Raw genomic sequence first — 14,137 nt, 5'->3', positions numbered from 1 at the left:
TTCGAGTATACGAGGCAAGCGCTCTTGCCACTAGGCCATATCCCCAGCCCCGCCACTACCTTTCTTTAATTCAGATTTTCCTGCTGTCCGGACCACAGCCATCAGTCCTAAGTTGGTCTTTCTGCTTACTTGTCTGTCCTTCCTCTTGCTCTGCTTGCTGTTACTTAATCCACACCTCCAGCTTGGCTTTTTGCACATTATCTCGGAGATGGGAGTCTGGTAGACTTTTCTGCCCAGGCTGGCTTCTATCTCCTGAGTAGTTAGGATTACAACATGAGCCACTGGCTTTCAGCCCCCTCTCCCCCCGCCCCCCCCCCCTTTAATAGGATATTGCCTAATCATCCAGAGCCCTACTTTATATGGCTGTTTAACTTAAGCACTGGCCGTGTCTTTCTACCTCCGCTGGAGCCAAAGTGTCCCGCGCTAGCATCTGAGGCCTAAAGGGAAAGTCGAGCGTGTCATCCCACAATCACGCACACACACACACGGTTATACTTGGGGCAACTTCTCCTTTTGTTTTCAGGTTTCTCTCTGTATTATGACTTCAGTCTCAACACCCTTTCTTTCTCAAATTCTGCTTGGCAAAATCCTTCCTCTCACTAGAGGCTTGCCTCACAGAGACTCCTCTCAATACTTTTTCCATCTCACATCCTTGACACCCTATAACCTTTGAGGGGTTTGATCTCACAGGTATGCATTACTCCTCACAAGTTTTGGAAGTATATCAGAGTTTTAACTCATATAGGTTACAGGACACTATGGACTCAATAAAAAGAACAGGCAGGCCAATGATGTCTCCATCAGAAAGACACAAACGATAGCCAAAGCTTTAAGTCCATCTCTCATCTCCTGAGAATGTGCTGAAGGCCTCGAGACGCTAGGGAAGCTGGTGGGAATTAGAGGCTTGAGGCCACCAGCAGCTGCTGCCCCAGGCCAGAGATCCTCTGCGGTGCCCCCCCTTCACACATACGTGCACACACTCCAAGAAAGCCCTGGCGAGAGCTAATCTGTCCTTAGCTGATTGCCTTTCGGATGGTGTCTAGCTACGGAGTACAAATGCTGTTACTTGAAAGGAGACAAGGAGAGACTGCACTTTCAGGATTGCAAGGGCACTAGTTAGTCACCACGGCAACCATAGGAGGAGGCATCCACGTGAGTGGACAGAGCAGTAATGGCTACACACCAGGAAATCCCTCAGTCTCAGGGCAGAGAGGAATTTTTGGAACTTCTTTCATCATTTAATAAATTCACAAGTGGGTAGGCTTACCATTGATTAGGTATGGATGATTGCAGCATTTTCGTAGTTCCATCATAGTGTTTAAAAGGTTAGGTACGTTAGCTTGTCCACCACCTTTGGAAAGAAATGTAAAATTCTTCTCAAGGATGGCTCTGTAATATTTCTTCTGAATGTTTGTTAGTTCAACTTCAATAATAGTTTCTTCTTTGGGGGCCAAATTCTTTTCTACATCCTCTTTGAGACGTCTCAACATCATTGGCTTTAGAATAGCCTGAAGTTTTTGCACCTAAAAAAGGACCTTAGGTAAATACTGGTATGACCATTTGCTTCAATTAAAATGTAACCTGACATGAAAATTAGGATTATTTTATTTATTTAACATTCTTTGCATTTGTCAAAGCCTAGTAAGGGTGTAAAGGAGCTAATCTTTCAACTGTCATAAGAGAAGTAAACATAGGAGGGCTGGCCGATTCTATGAGAAACGGACACTATCACTTACCTAGGAGTCTTCAATAAGCAGAAGGGTTGAAGAGGACATAGCAAGGAAAAAAAAAGCTTATTAACTTAGTGTTCCCTGCTATTTGTCTTAGGCCACAGAGGATGAAAAAAGAGCAATGTGACAGAGTGCTAGGCTATATTCTCTTCCTTTACAGAAAGCTAAAAAATGAGTGACCAACATCTAGAAGTTAGTCAATAGATACGTAATATGTGTAATATTTTATATGTATTCTAGATATATACATATGTAAGTTAATTGAAAGAATACACTGATGAATTCCACGAATAACCACAACATATATAGTTTTTATTTTAGAAAAACAAAACTTTACTCTGAACTAAACTCAGGTTTTAGACAGTACATTGGATACAAGGCACACAAATACAAGACCAAGATTGCAAGCTCATCTTCATGTTCATTTCAGATATGGCACATGAAAACATATGAATACCCACTTAATTCTTACACTGTATGAAGTAAACAAGTTCTTTTCACACAGAGCATCTCATTTATGTCTCCCAGAAATCCCGTTTCTAAAATGAAATAAGAAGGCCTCAAAAAGCAAGCAACCAGGCATGATGATGTACACTTATAATCCCAGCTACCCAGGAGGTAGAGGCAGAAGGACTGAGGTCTGAGGCCAGCTCCGGCAAAAGTTAGTATGAGATCCTCCACCCCCATCTAAAAAGCCACACTAAAAGAACAAAAGGAGTTGGGAATGAGGCTCAAACTGGTGGGACACTTGCCTAAGAAGTTCAAGGAAAGTAAACAATGTATTCAGGGACACATGGTGGTCAGCTCAGAACTCCAGCAGGTAACAGCTCTAGAAACTTCAGGGACTTCTAGTATTGTCCATGCAAGTATTCACAGCAGAGCCACCAGGTAGCATAGAAACCTCTAAACATTAGCTAGATGCTGGTGACTCACGCCTGTAACCCTAGATATTCAGGAGGCCAAGATCTAAGGATCACGGCTCAAAGCCAGCCCCCGCAGGACAGTCTGTGAGACTTATCTCTAATTAACTACCAGAAGCCTTTCAAAGGCGCTGTGGCTCAAAGCGGTAGATTGCTGGTCATGAGCAAAAGAGTGCAAGGGCAGCACCCAGGCCTGTGATGACAAAATGGGGAAAGAAAGAAATCTCTGAAAATTATGTCACCAGCTACAGAACGCTTCTACAAAACTCAATAGCCTTTTGTGAGGGCAAACAGATAAACAAGAAAATCTTTGAGATAGTGACTTAATTCAATGGAAAGACACATGGAGCTCTGTTAGCTAGGTAAGAAAAAAAGTGATTCAAAAATCTACATTCTGAAATACTTCAATCATTAATGCTTGGTAACTTCACAAGCTAATCGTTCCTTTTATGACTGAAAAACGAAGTAGAGATGAGAAGTACCTGCTCTTCTGTTTTTAGATCACCAAATTCTTGCATAAACGTGGTTTCTGAAGGGAAGCGACTTGGTTCCAAGAAATGAAGCAAGCTAAAGAGCTCCTCCACAGTGTTCTGCAGCGGGGTTCCCGTCAGCAACACCTTGTGTTCCTACAGTAATAAGGAAAGCGGGTGATCCAAGTGTAGAGCAACCCCCATTTAAGACCATTGCTTTTCTCTGTATGCCCACTTACTTCTTTCTACTTGTGCTCATGGTGGTAGTTCAGCATGACATAGAAATTAAGCACTGAGGCAGAGATATAAGAAAAAAATAAGGTCCACACTTCAGAGAGACACATGGAGAGTCCTCTCTGAAACTCTGTAGACAACTTAAATGCATCCTGCATCTTGTTTCTTCCAGAGGCTATTAAATCATTATTTTAGTATGATAGCTCTCTAAGTCACTGAAGTTTCAATTCTTCTTTTCCATGAAAGCTTTTTAATTATTTATTTATTCAGGGTGGGAGGGGCAGGCTTACTGCTCTCTGCGCAACAGGTCTCCCATCTTGCGCTCTGCTTCCTGCATGACTCATTTTAGACAAAAGAAGCTCTTTTAAATGTAATAGCATATGAAAAACCATTTTGTTCTGCACAAATTTTCAACTGCACACAGATCAGGTCTTGATTTAGATGCCACAATCTATTGTTTAAATCAGCTATTGTGCTGGACATGCTGGTGGAAAACCTAATGATCCCAGTACTTGGGAAGGCTGAGCAAGGAAGATTTCAAACTCAAGACCGGACTGTTCTGAGAACTTGTCTCAAAACAACAACAGAGGAAATAGAAATAGAGTTTAAATGGTAAACCATCAGCCAGCCTCGAGCCCAAAAGCCAGGCAAGCGTGAAAGGCCCCAGGACAGGCAGAAATAAACCAAACCAAAAACAATATGCAAAAAAATAAAAAAATCACTCCTGGCTTTCTCTCTTTGAACTATGTTCAATATTTCTTCAATTAAACCTCTAGTTGTACCTTGTCTTTTTACTTATACATATGCAACAAAAAGAGGAACTGTTTTAAAATGATCAGGCTTTTATACTTCAGTCAATTCATTTGTAACTATTTGCATATCACTCAACAGGTTTACTTAGAGATTTTGTAAGACTCTATAGATAGAGCTCAAGTAGTATAAATTTTTAGAAATACTTGGTCAAGGCCCAACAAAATGAGCATGAGGGAATGGATGCATGCAAGGTGGGGCAGGGGTGGGGGGAGTGGGACCAAGGAGAAGAGAGTAAAGCAATAAAGCGGGGGGAAGAGTGGAAAAATTCATCAAGAATTCATTGGATAGATCACAAAATTAAGAAAAAGGAAGGGGATGGGCCTGGGGGGGGGGGACACCCATCTAGATGCATTACATTCATAAACTGCTTTGTTACATGGTACATCCTTCATACATCACTTAAAGATCACACAAAAAAATTAAAAAGCAAATAAAATGACGAGGCTTAAGAGTGACTCTAAAGCCCTTAGGAGCTTTATTATGACTGTTATCATTGCCTTATTTGGCTATTTGGTATATAACACATGAAGACAATGAAAATGACTTAAGAAAGACTTAGAAAATGACTTAGGTTTATAGTATTTGAGGAACAATATGCTGATTTAACTTGAAATGTGGCAAAATTTAGTTGCCAAACAGGGTATGTGCTCAGGAAATACTAATGGAGTGATATTGGGCCTAGTGGCTCATGCCTGTAATCCCAGCACTCAGGAAGATGAGGCAGCATAATTGTGTATTCAAGGTTAGCCTAAGCTATAAAGCGAGTTCAAGGCTAGCTTGAGCTAAACAACGAGGTCCTGCCCAAGCCCAATACAAAAACACTCACTAGTTTTCTTAATGACTACCGTATCTTCTCTGTGGATGAAACTCTCTGACAGTGAGATAAAACAGTCCAGTGTTTTTCTTTCCTTTTTCTCTCTTAATAGGTTTCTGATTGAAGATGGAGGGACGATCATAATCTTCACTGATTAAGTTCATAAATGTTAAGAAGTCTGCAAATCAATTCAAGATCTTCTACATATAAACAATGTAACAAATTATATGGACTGTAGTGAGTTGCATATGAACATTAGTAGGCCCAAGTCTCCACTCGCTGTCCCGGGGCTTGAACTTGGGGCCAGGACACTGTCTCTGAGCTTCTTTTGCTCAAAGCTACCACTCTACCACTTAAGCCACAGCAAACTCCCAGCCTTTTCTGTTTATTGGTACTGAGGAATTGAACCCTGGGCGTCATGCATGTTAGGCAAGCAGTCTACCACTAAGCCACATTCCCAGCCCATAAAGTTATTTTTTGAAAAAGGACAGGAACTCCAACTCAGGCTATTAGGAGTTATTATATCCAAGCTTAATTCTGCCAGAAACTATACATTTTCCCTACACTGTCATCACTCCTTCTAGCTCTGATGGAGTGGTAAGCATTCAGGTTTATTTCAGCATATTCTTTACTATGTGGGGGACTTTCTGACATGGACAGCATAGACAACATAATTAATGAAAAATTACTACAACCTTTATGACACTCACGCTTTGTCAATGAGGGACAAAGAGGTGAGGTGGCTTTGTTGTCACACACTTCCATGGAGATGGTCAGGTGATGGATGACCACCTGCCTGTCTATATACCACCTCAGCAAACATTTCCTACCCCAGCAGAGTGGAAGACAGTTGTGTTCCTTTTCTGGGAACTGACTTGATGATCACATCTATCAAATACCTTTTTATTCTAACTCAGTCTAACACAAGTAACAGAAGATCTCTGGAACCTGGACCCTAGTTGAATGAATATACCTATTAGTATTTTAACTATGACTTACTCTAGGATCAAGGCATAGAAGTAACAAATTTATATGTACCAATGATGCTTATATGTGAACCACATAAAAAACTACTCATAATTGCACAAATACAAATATATTCTGCTCTCAACAATAATGTCTCTTACGTCATAAATAAAGCTTTTGCTAAGATAAAGATTTTTGGGGGTGATATTGGGATTTGATCACAGGGCCTCACACGTACTATGCACTTGAGCCACACTTCCAGCTCTATTTCAGATAATGTCTTGTGTTTTTGCCCAGGGTAGATCTTACTTATGTGCCACCATGCCTGGCTTTTTTTGTTGAGATGGAGTCTTGCTAACTTGTCACCAAGGATGGCTTAGTCATCCCAATCTCTACTTCTTGAGTGGCAGGGATTACAAGCAAGAAAGAAGAAATACAAATTATCATCATGTTTTTCCCTTGCTGGTATGGTGTTCTGAATTCAGGCCTCATGCTTGTTTGGCATTCTACCACTTGAGCTGTGCCTCAGTCAAGCTTTACCTATTTGGATAGACTCCTGGGGACTTTTCTGCCCAGACTGAATCTGTACTACCAACTTCCAGATTTTAGCCTTCCAAGTAGCTAGTCTTTGACGTATGTGTCACTGACACCTGGCTAAAGACTTTTTGTGCCAGTACTGCGATTAGAACTCAGGGCCTGGGCACTGTCCCTGAGCTTCTTTTCTTGCTCAAGGCTAGTGCTCTGTCATTGGAGCCACAGCTCCACTTCTGGCTTTCTGTGGTTAATTGGAGAAAGGAGTCTCAGAGACTTTTCCTTGCCCTAGCTGGCTTCAAACTGTGATCCTCAGATCTCAGCCTCTTGAGTAGCTAGAATTACAGGTGGGTGTCCAGCTAAAGATTCAATCATTAGAAAAACAAGCATTGATTCATTTCTTAATTGGAGCTTCCCAGTTAAAAATGAGTGACAAGGGGATCAGGAGCTTAGCTTCATGGGTAGAGCGCCAGCCAATGAGCAAGCTTCAGGAACTGAGTTTGAGTCCTGGTATCCTGGGTACTTGGACTAGCCAAGAGGGCAATGACAGGCCCCTCAAAACAGGTTCCCAGTGGCAGTAGGCAGCCTTCTCTGTCTACCTCACTGGGACACACAAATATTGTCAGTTTCCATACATATCATTTGCAAAGTTAGTTTAAGCAACACTGATATGCAACAGGAAAGTTATTTATTAAAAAAAATTCTAACTCATTGATAAACTGTTAAAGTAATTTCATTAATATCCAAATGACTAGACTGCTAGAGAGTTAAACGAATTTCTTCTAGATTGCTTTATAGTAAAGATCTATATGGTATTGATAAAAGAATGCAACTACAAGATAAGTTAGTAAGATGGCTGTTTACATTTTAGGAAAACGGTCATACTATTGCCCTTAGTGGATCACCAGAAAGGTGAATTCCAACTTCAAAGAAATAACTACAAATTTTATGGTTTTGTATCTTTACCTGCAAATATAGGTTTACTTCAATGCAATGCTAAAACACCACCTGGAGAGGCCATAAGAGTCTGTCCTTGTCACTAGAAGCTCACATTGTTTTGTGGGTTGGTCACCAAAAATAGTAAGCTTTGATAAAGGATGTGGGACAGTATGAGTGATAATTCATTATATAGTGAGATGGGAAATTCCATCCTAAACAAGGTAACTTAAAGACTTCTTCCTTTAGGCAAAAAGTAGATTGTGCCTATTTGTAATTCAAAAACGAGTTTGTTAATCCAGTCCTCTTAAGAATAGAAGCAACTATTCAGAGAAGCTGCCACAGAAAGCTTTAGGTGTTCTTTCCAATAGTGACTGTCTTTAAATATACAAAATATGCCTGCCCATCTCTAACTCTCCATTAACAAGTGATCCTACTAATCTGTAGGTCTTGAACATTAAAGATTTTAAAAACCTGTTCAAAAAACTTTTTGATCAGTTAAATCACCCAAGACACCCTACATGGAAATTAACTTTTCTTTCAAAAGGTTCATTAAAAATGAAAACCAAGTTGTATGGTTCTTTTCCAACATAATGTCTAGTGAGTATGATTGCTGCACTTGTTCACCCTTTGTTCTACCACTTCTGTGCCCTCCATCACCCTCCCAAGACAGATAAATGAACATCCAAGACAAAAGGAAAGAAAACACAAAAGCAGCAACAAAGAAAACAAACTTTTCTCAGTGGGGACAGAAAGGAAAAACTGGGAAAAAGTGAGAGAAGGGTTGATATTGTTAAAAAAAGAAACGTACTACTCCTTATCTGACTTACATAACTGTCACCTCTCTGTATATCACCTTTATAATAACAATAAAAATGCATGAAAGGAAAAAAGAATACTTTGAACTTTTAAGTCTACACATGCAAAATATCATTTAAGTGGATAAGGAAAAACAAAGTTATTTTCAGATTAAAAAAAAGAAAGAAAGAAAAACAAATGGTTATTACACACTTGCGGAGTGAAAAGAAACTTAAGAGTAGCAGACCAGGGCTGGGGATATGGCCTAGTGGTAGAGTGCTTGCCTCGTATACATGAAACCAGTAGGTTCAATTCCCTAGCACCACATATATAGAAAAGGCCAGAAGTGGCGCTGTGGCTCAAGTGGTAGAGTGCTAGCCTTGAACAAAAGGAAGCCAGGGACAGTGCTCAGGCCCTGAGTTCAAGCCCCAGGGCTGGCAAAAAAAAAAAAAAAAAAAGCAATAAAAGCAAAAGAATAGCAGACCATGTAGTAGTTCCTAGTAGGATAATATGTATGCTGCAGTAGAACACAACAAAGCAACTAAATTCTGCTGTTCCTACAATATATTATCCCATGATACTATGTGAAAAACATGTACAAATCAAATCAAGAAAACCAAACTCTCTGTGTAAGGTGGAAACAAAGTTGGGGATGTCTGAGACAGGTATGGTGTAAAACTCCAGATCAAATTTGAGGTCTTGTAATATCTTGACCTTTTGAGAACTTGCATCTACAGGTCTGAGTCATGCCAGTGAGATGAAACCTACGTGCCCCAGTCCATAACCAGACAGTTGTCACTGAGGTAAAGCTCAGCCCCACAATGAAAGCTATAAACAAAACAGTGTAGCAAATACCTGAATCTCCCTTCAGGGAAAAATATCGTGACTATATTTTGCTGTGAAATGACTGTTTAAAAGTGCGAGCATACAGAGTATGAATTAAGAAGGCAACAGTAACTCTGAGTAACTGAACGTTCAGAAAACTCTATCATAACATTGGGTAGGCTTTGTGGACGCCCTTCAGGGGTACCAGTCAAATTCAGAGCAGCACAACTACCAAGTCAGTAAGCATCGTTATGCTGATCCAATGGATTCACCAGTATGAGCACTGACCAAGTCCATCATCTTGAGGCCTTCCAGCAGCTTGCAGTTTCTATTCTTCAGTCTGTGGGCTTCATCAATAACCACACAGCGCCAGGGAATACTCCGCAGCTCGGGACAATCAGTCAAAATCATCTCAAATGTTGTGATGATGGCATGAAACTTATAGGACCCCTTTATCACTCGACCCTACAAGAACAACTCAGAGTTATTAAGGACTAGTCCTTATATTATTAATGTTGATGATGAAGACACAGTATAAAATTTATCGATTTATCTATCCCTCTTAAGGAATCCCTTTCTTTTCAATAAACATTCTGCACTCTACTTATTTTGGAGGCTTTAGGCTGTTAAGACAAATAAAAGAAATTACAAAATCGCTACTAAAATCTTGGATTCAAATTCCTTACAAATTACATCCAACATTTAGAAATTATTTTACTTTCTTATTTGATTCTTTAAAAACTTCCATAAAGCACTGAAACACTTGAAATAAAAAAGGCACGTAGGGTACAAGTTAGAATTTTGTCAAATCTCAAGCTAAACTAAAAGCATCCATTTCAACAGTTTTCCCTAAAATTGTATGTCAGAATTTAAGCTTATAAAACCAAACATATGGGCTGGGAATATGGCCTAGTGGTAAAGTGCTTGGCTCGTATACATGAAGTCCTGGGTTTGATTCTTCAGCACCACATATATAGAAAAAGCCAGAAACGGCACTGTGGCTCAAGTGGTAGCGAGCTAGCCTTGAGCAAAAAAGAAGCCAGAGACAGCGCCCAAGCCGAGTTCAAGCCCCAGGACTGGCAAACAAAACAAAACAAAAACCGAACACATATATGAAACAAACATTTCCAATTAAGTGTTACCTATTTATTAGTTATAGCTTAAAACTGTAACATATTATCCTTTTTTGCCATTTATCATGTTTCATTCTCAATATCATAATTGCATACAAGTAACTAAGATCACGAAAAAATTATAGCAGCTGTCAGTAAGAGCCGTAAGTATAAAGCCCTTTCCTTGGATATCTGTTTTTCCCAAAGCCTAATATTCTTTACTTCTAGTAAAAGTATAACAAAATATACTCTCTACTCATATTTAGTTATCCTTTGTTTATTTGGTTTCCAATTGTTTTATATTAAATTATTAAATTAAACAGGTCTCAGTGATTGTCCAAGGAAAAAACAAGCTTTATTCTTTCAACCAAACAGAATAACAAAAGCTGTTGTTGTTGTTTTAACAAAAAGAGCAGTATCCATAGATGCAGAAGGACTATATAAATTGGCCAAGAAATTTCAAAAAACTTTCCCAGTTCAGTAAAGTCTAGTCCTGAAATATTTACATTTTCTACACCTTCAAATACACTTACTGAGTACAAGGGGAACCGCATGGAAGTTTTACCTGGGGATCTTTGAAGTACATTTCATACAACTGAATGGTCCGACGACTAGCTTGACTCCCATGATACACAACGACATTCAACTCTGTCCAGGTGCGGAATTCCCTTTCCCAGTTGGGGATTGTGGACAATGGGGCAATCACTAAAAAAGGGCCATGGATTCCTTTCAAATATATCTCATAGAGAAATGTAATGGACTGGATAGTTTTTCCCAAACCCATTTCATCTGCTAAAATGCAGTTTCGCCTTTGAGGAAAAATAAAGAGGAAAGCTTAATGAGTATAGACATTAGACATCACTGTTTTCTCACAAAATTATACTCTCTTGGCACTGATACAGATCTATATGTTTTCTTATAGCCAACAACAATCTTTTTTTTTTTTTTTGTGAACATCCTGGGGCTTGGACTTAAGGCCTGGGCCCTGTTCCTGAGATTCTTTGCTCAGAGCTAACACTCTACCACTTAAGCCACAGCTCCACTTCTGGCTTTTTAAGTAGTTTATTGGAAATAAGGGGTCTCACAGAGTTTGCTGCCCCGGCTGGCTTTGAACTGCAATCTTCAGATCTCTGCCTCTTGAGTAAGGAAGATCACAGGCATGAGCCACTAGTACCTAGCTAGCAAAAATACATTTTCAAATGAAAATTTCTAAGAAAGAATTACTTCTACATATTTCTGACTATCTCTACTAATTTGTTGAATAAGTAAATATTAAAAAGTTAAGCTTCAGATTAATATTGTAAATAAAAATAAAGGAAAAGAGCTATAGTTCTTTTTTAAAAGTAAAGAAGAATATTACATACATGTTGTACCAATTGAAAAGTAGCCAGTTTACTCCCTCCAACTGGTATTCCCTGAGTTTGTTATTGTTTTTATACTCCCTGGAACTCTCCGATTTCTTCCAATCATCAGCAGGAGGTCGCTCCTGTTTCAAGTATGGTAAATCCCATTAGTGGTTTCTCAAAGATCATACTACTATGTTATTTTCAAATTAAACCCTCTAGAGTGAGCCAATTCTTACCACACGCTCTGTTTCTGGTTCCCTGGACCTGAGTTTCTCAAACTCTTCGATTTTTGCTTGATCTATGTCCTGACTCAGCTCCCATGTGCTGTCTTCATAAGGAAGTGAGCACCACTTCACCAGATAGTGAGTCACAGGCTGGCCAAGAGAAAAGAAACCAGGATTGATTTTATTTGATAAACACAACATATTAAGGAAAACCATATGCTATATTTACCAGTAGATAAATAAAAGCATCAATAAGGTTGAGTTGGTAAACATTTTAAAACAGTATTATTTGTCATTAGTAGAACAAATTAAAATTTTTACCAAGATCATTGGTAATGTTCAAGCCAGGAAGTATAAAGGAATAGCTGGTGAATAACAAACTAAATTTGAGCCTCATTTTTATCTGCACAAGCCATTCATCATGTATATGACTTAGATTTATAAAGTAAATCATCTTAGCATATTTACATGTTTACATAATTTACAAATGTAATCATCTTAGCATATTTATGTTTGCATAATTGGCTAATTTCTTAAAGAATTAAAACTACACAAATTTATTAGACTACCTGCCCTTTCCTTAAAGAGATACTTACATCCAATCATTAAAATAATGCACAAAGGCTCTAGAAGACTGGAGGGGAAAGTATTTGAGAAAAAGTTTAGGTTTTTGGCCTTGATTTTAAGTCCAAAGGCCTGATGTTAAAAATAGCTACTATACATTATAAATATCCTATGAAACAACATTTAAAAGTAAAACTAAGAGCTAGAAAAGTAGAGGTTAAAGATATCGTGGAATTAAAAATACCATGTTTGAAATATCATAGAATTTCACTATTCAAAATTTAGAAAAATGGGAGTTCTAGATAATCAACCCCCAACCACTTCAATATAAAATTCAACTTGCATGAGTCAGTAATGAGTGACAGAGCTCGTAGTAGTGGACACACTGTTACCAAGACACATTTGGGAGTCACAGTCTTTTCTTTATTTTCATTTCTTACAACCTCTTAAGTTCTTATCATAAAGAGATAGATTTTCTTTTATTCACTGGGTACTGAATTAAATAAAGTTTATCAGCTTAATTAAGAAGCCCCAAATCGGGCTGGGGATATAGCCTAGTGGCAAGAGTGCCTGCCTCGGATACACGAGGCCCTAGGTTCGATTCCCCAGCACCACATATACAGAAAACGGCCAGAAGCGGCGCTGTGGCTCAAGTGGCAGAGTGCTAGCCTTGAGCGGGAAGAAGCCAGGGACAGTGCTCAGGCCCTGAGTCCAAGGCCCAGGACTGGCCAAAAAAAAAAAAAAGAAGCCCCAAATCAAATTACATTAAACTCTTTTCTCCTATCAAAGAACCCTCGAATATATATGGGAACACTGTGCTGCACAATAGAAACAAACCGAAACATACTTAGGTCTTTATTGATCATATTCTAGAACTGTGAAAAATGTCAATGTAAGTCAATTCAAATTTTGGAACTCAGACTAAACAAAAATATTTAGCACTCTTACTAAGTAATAAAACTAACAATCAATCATTACATTTCGGTTAAACTTAGCCAAGTATATCACGATCCAGGATTCTGACCAGGACCAACCAAGTACAGGCTTCTCTCATCTCTGCAAACACACATGAGCTGCCTGAACCACAACTCTGGAATATAAATGATCTCCCGTTACCTCTCCCCGGTCATCTGTGCTACGTGCAAAGTCCATTATCCGGTCAATCTCCACATAATCTGGATTAAAAAGCTCATCTTCAATCTGTACCAAAGGGGGCAGGGAAAGGAAAGAAGGTTAGAACATCTATTTATTTCCTGAATGAAAACACCAGGCAATAACTCATTTTTCATCACGCAATAATATTTTGGGTCACAGCAGTACAAAATTTTTATTTGGTAAATTCTATTATATTAATTGAAATGCTACAATTTAGCAAAATCATTCCCCAGGAGGAAATCAGATTTCTCAGACTTTGTTAACTGGGTCTTTTAATTACTGTGTGAAACCTTTTTACTGTGAGAGAATGCTTAAGAATATTTTAAATGAAGTGTGAAATTACAATTCACTAATGAGCAATCCGAAAGGCTTACGGCATGCAATGCATTTAGCATTCTTGAAAGTACAGTTTCCAATAAAGAATCAGAGCAATACACTATAAGTACTACTGGAGTCTCGTAACTACTTGTGTTGTTATGCTATACAGATCACTTGCAGAATGTTACTCAAGAGCTACAAACACTGAAATTATTTCATATCTTCACCAATTAATATTAGTACCTCATTCAGAGTAAGTCTTGTCATTAATCTTAAATGTTAGGATGACTTATTTATACTGAATACTAAGTGTTTGGGTAAAAGGATTCAGAATGAAAAAATTAGACCTAGATAATTGAGTTACTTAACCAATATTTTTAA

The 14,137-nt window shown here is 38.7% G+C and overlaps 1 protein-coding gene across 6 annotated transcripts in view; it reads right to left on the bottom strand.

Moving 5' to 3' along the window:
• Chd7 (chromodomain helicase DNA binding protein 7) overlaps nucleotides 1-14,137 on the bottom strand; it is a 198,780-nt gene that overhangs the window by 36,652 nt on the left and 147,991 nt on the right. For all 6 annotated transcript variants that reach the window (XM_048358974.1, XM_048358978.1, XM_048358979.1 and 3 more), the window contains 7 exons: nucleotides 13,400-13,483; nucleotides 11,732-11,869; nucleotides 11,514-11,635; nucleotides 10,715-10,958; nucleotides 9,326-9,502; nucleotides 3,133-3,276; nucleotides 1,268-1,523 (listed from right to left, as the gene is read on the bottom strand). In XM_048358974.1, coding sequence (XP_048214931.1) covers nucleotides 1,268-1,523; nucleotides 3,133-3,276; nucleotides 9,326-9,502; nucleotides 10,715-10,958; nucleotides 11,514-11,635; nucleotides 11,732-11,869; nucleotides 13,400-13,483 — 1,165 coding nt within the window. The remainder of the gene's footprint in view (nucleotides 1-1,267; nucleotides 1,524-3,132; nucleotides 3,277-9,325; nucleotides 9,503-10,714; nucleotides 10,959-11,513; nucleotides 11,636-11,731; nucleotides 11,870-13,399; nucleotides 13,484-14,137) is intronic.

This window comes from Perognathus longimembris, chromosome 12 (genome assembly GCF_023159225.1).
Source record: "Perognathus longimembris pacificus isolate PPM17 chromosome 12, ASM2315922v1, whole genome shotgun sequence".
Classification (NCBI taxonomy): domain Eukaryota; kingdom Metazoa; phylum Chordata; class Mammalia; order Rodentia; family Heteromyidae; genus Perognathus; species Perognathus longimembris.
This window is presented reverse-complemented; position numbering and strand designations above follow the sequence as displayed.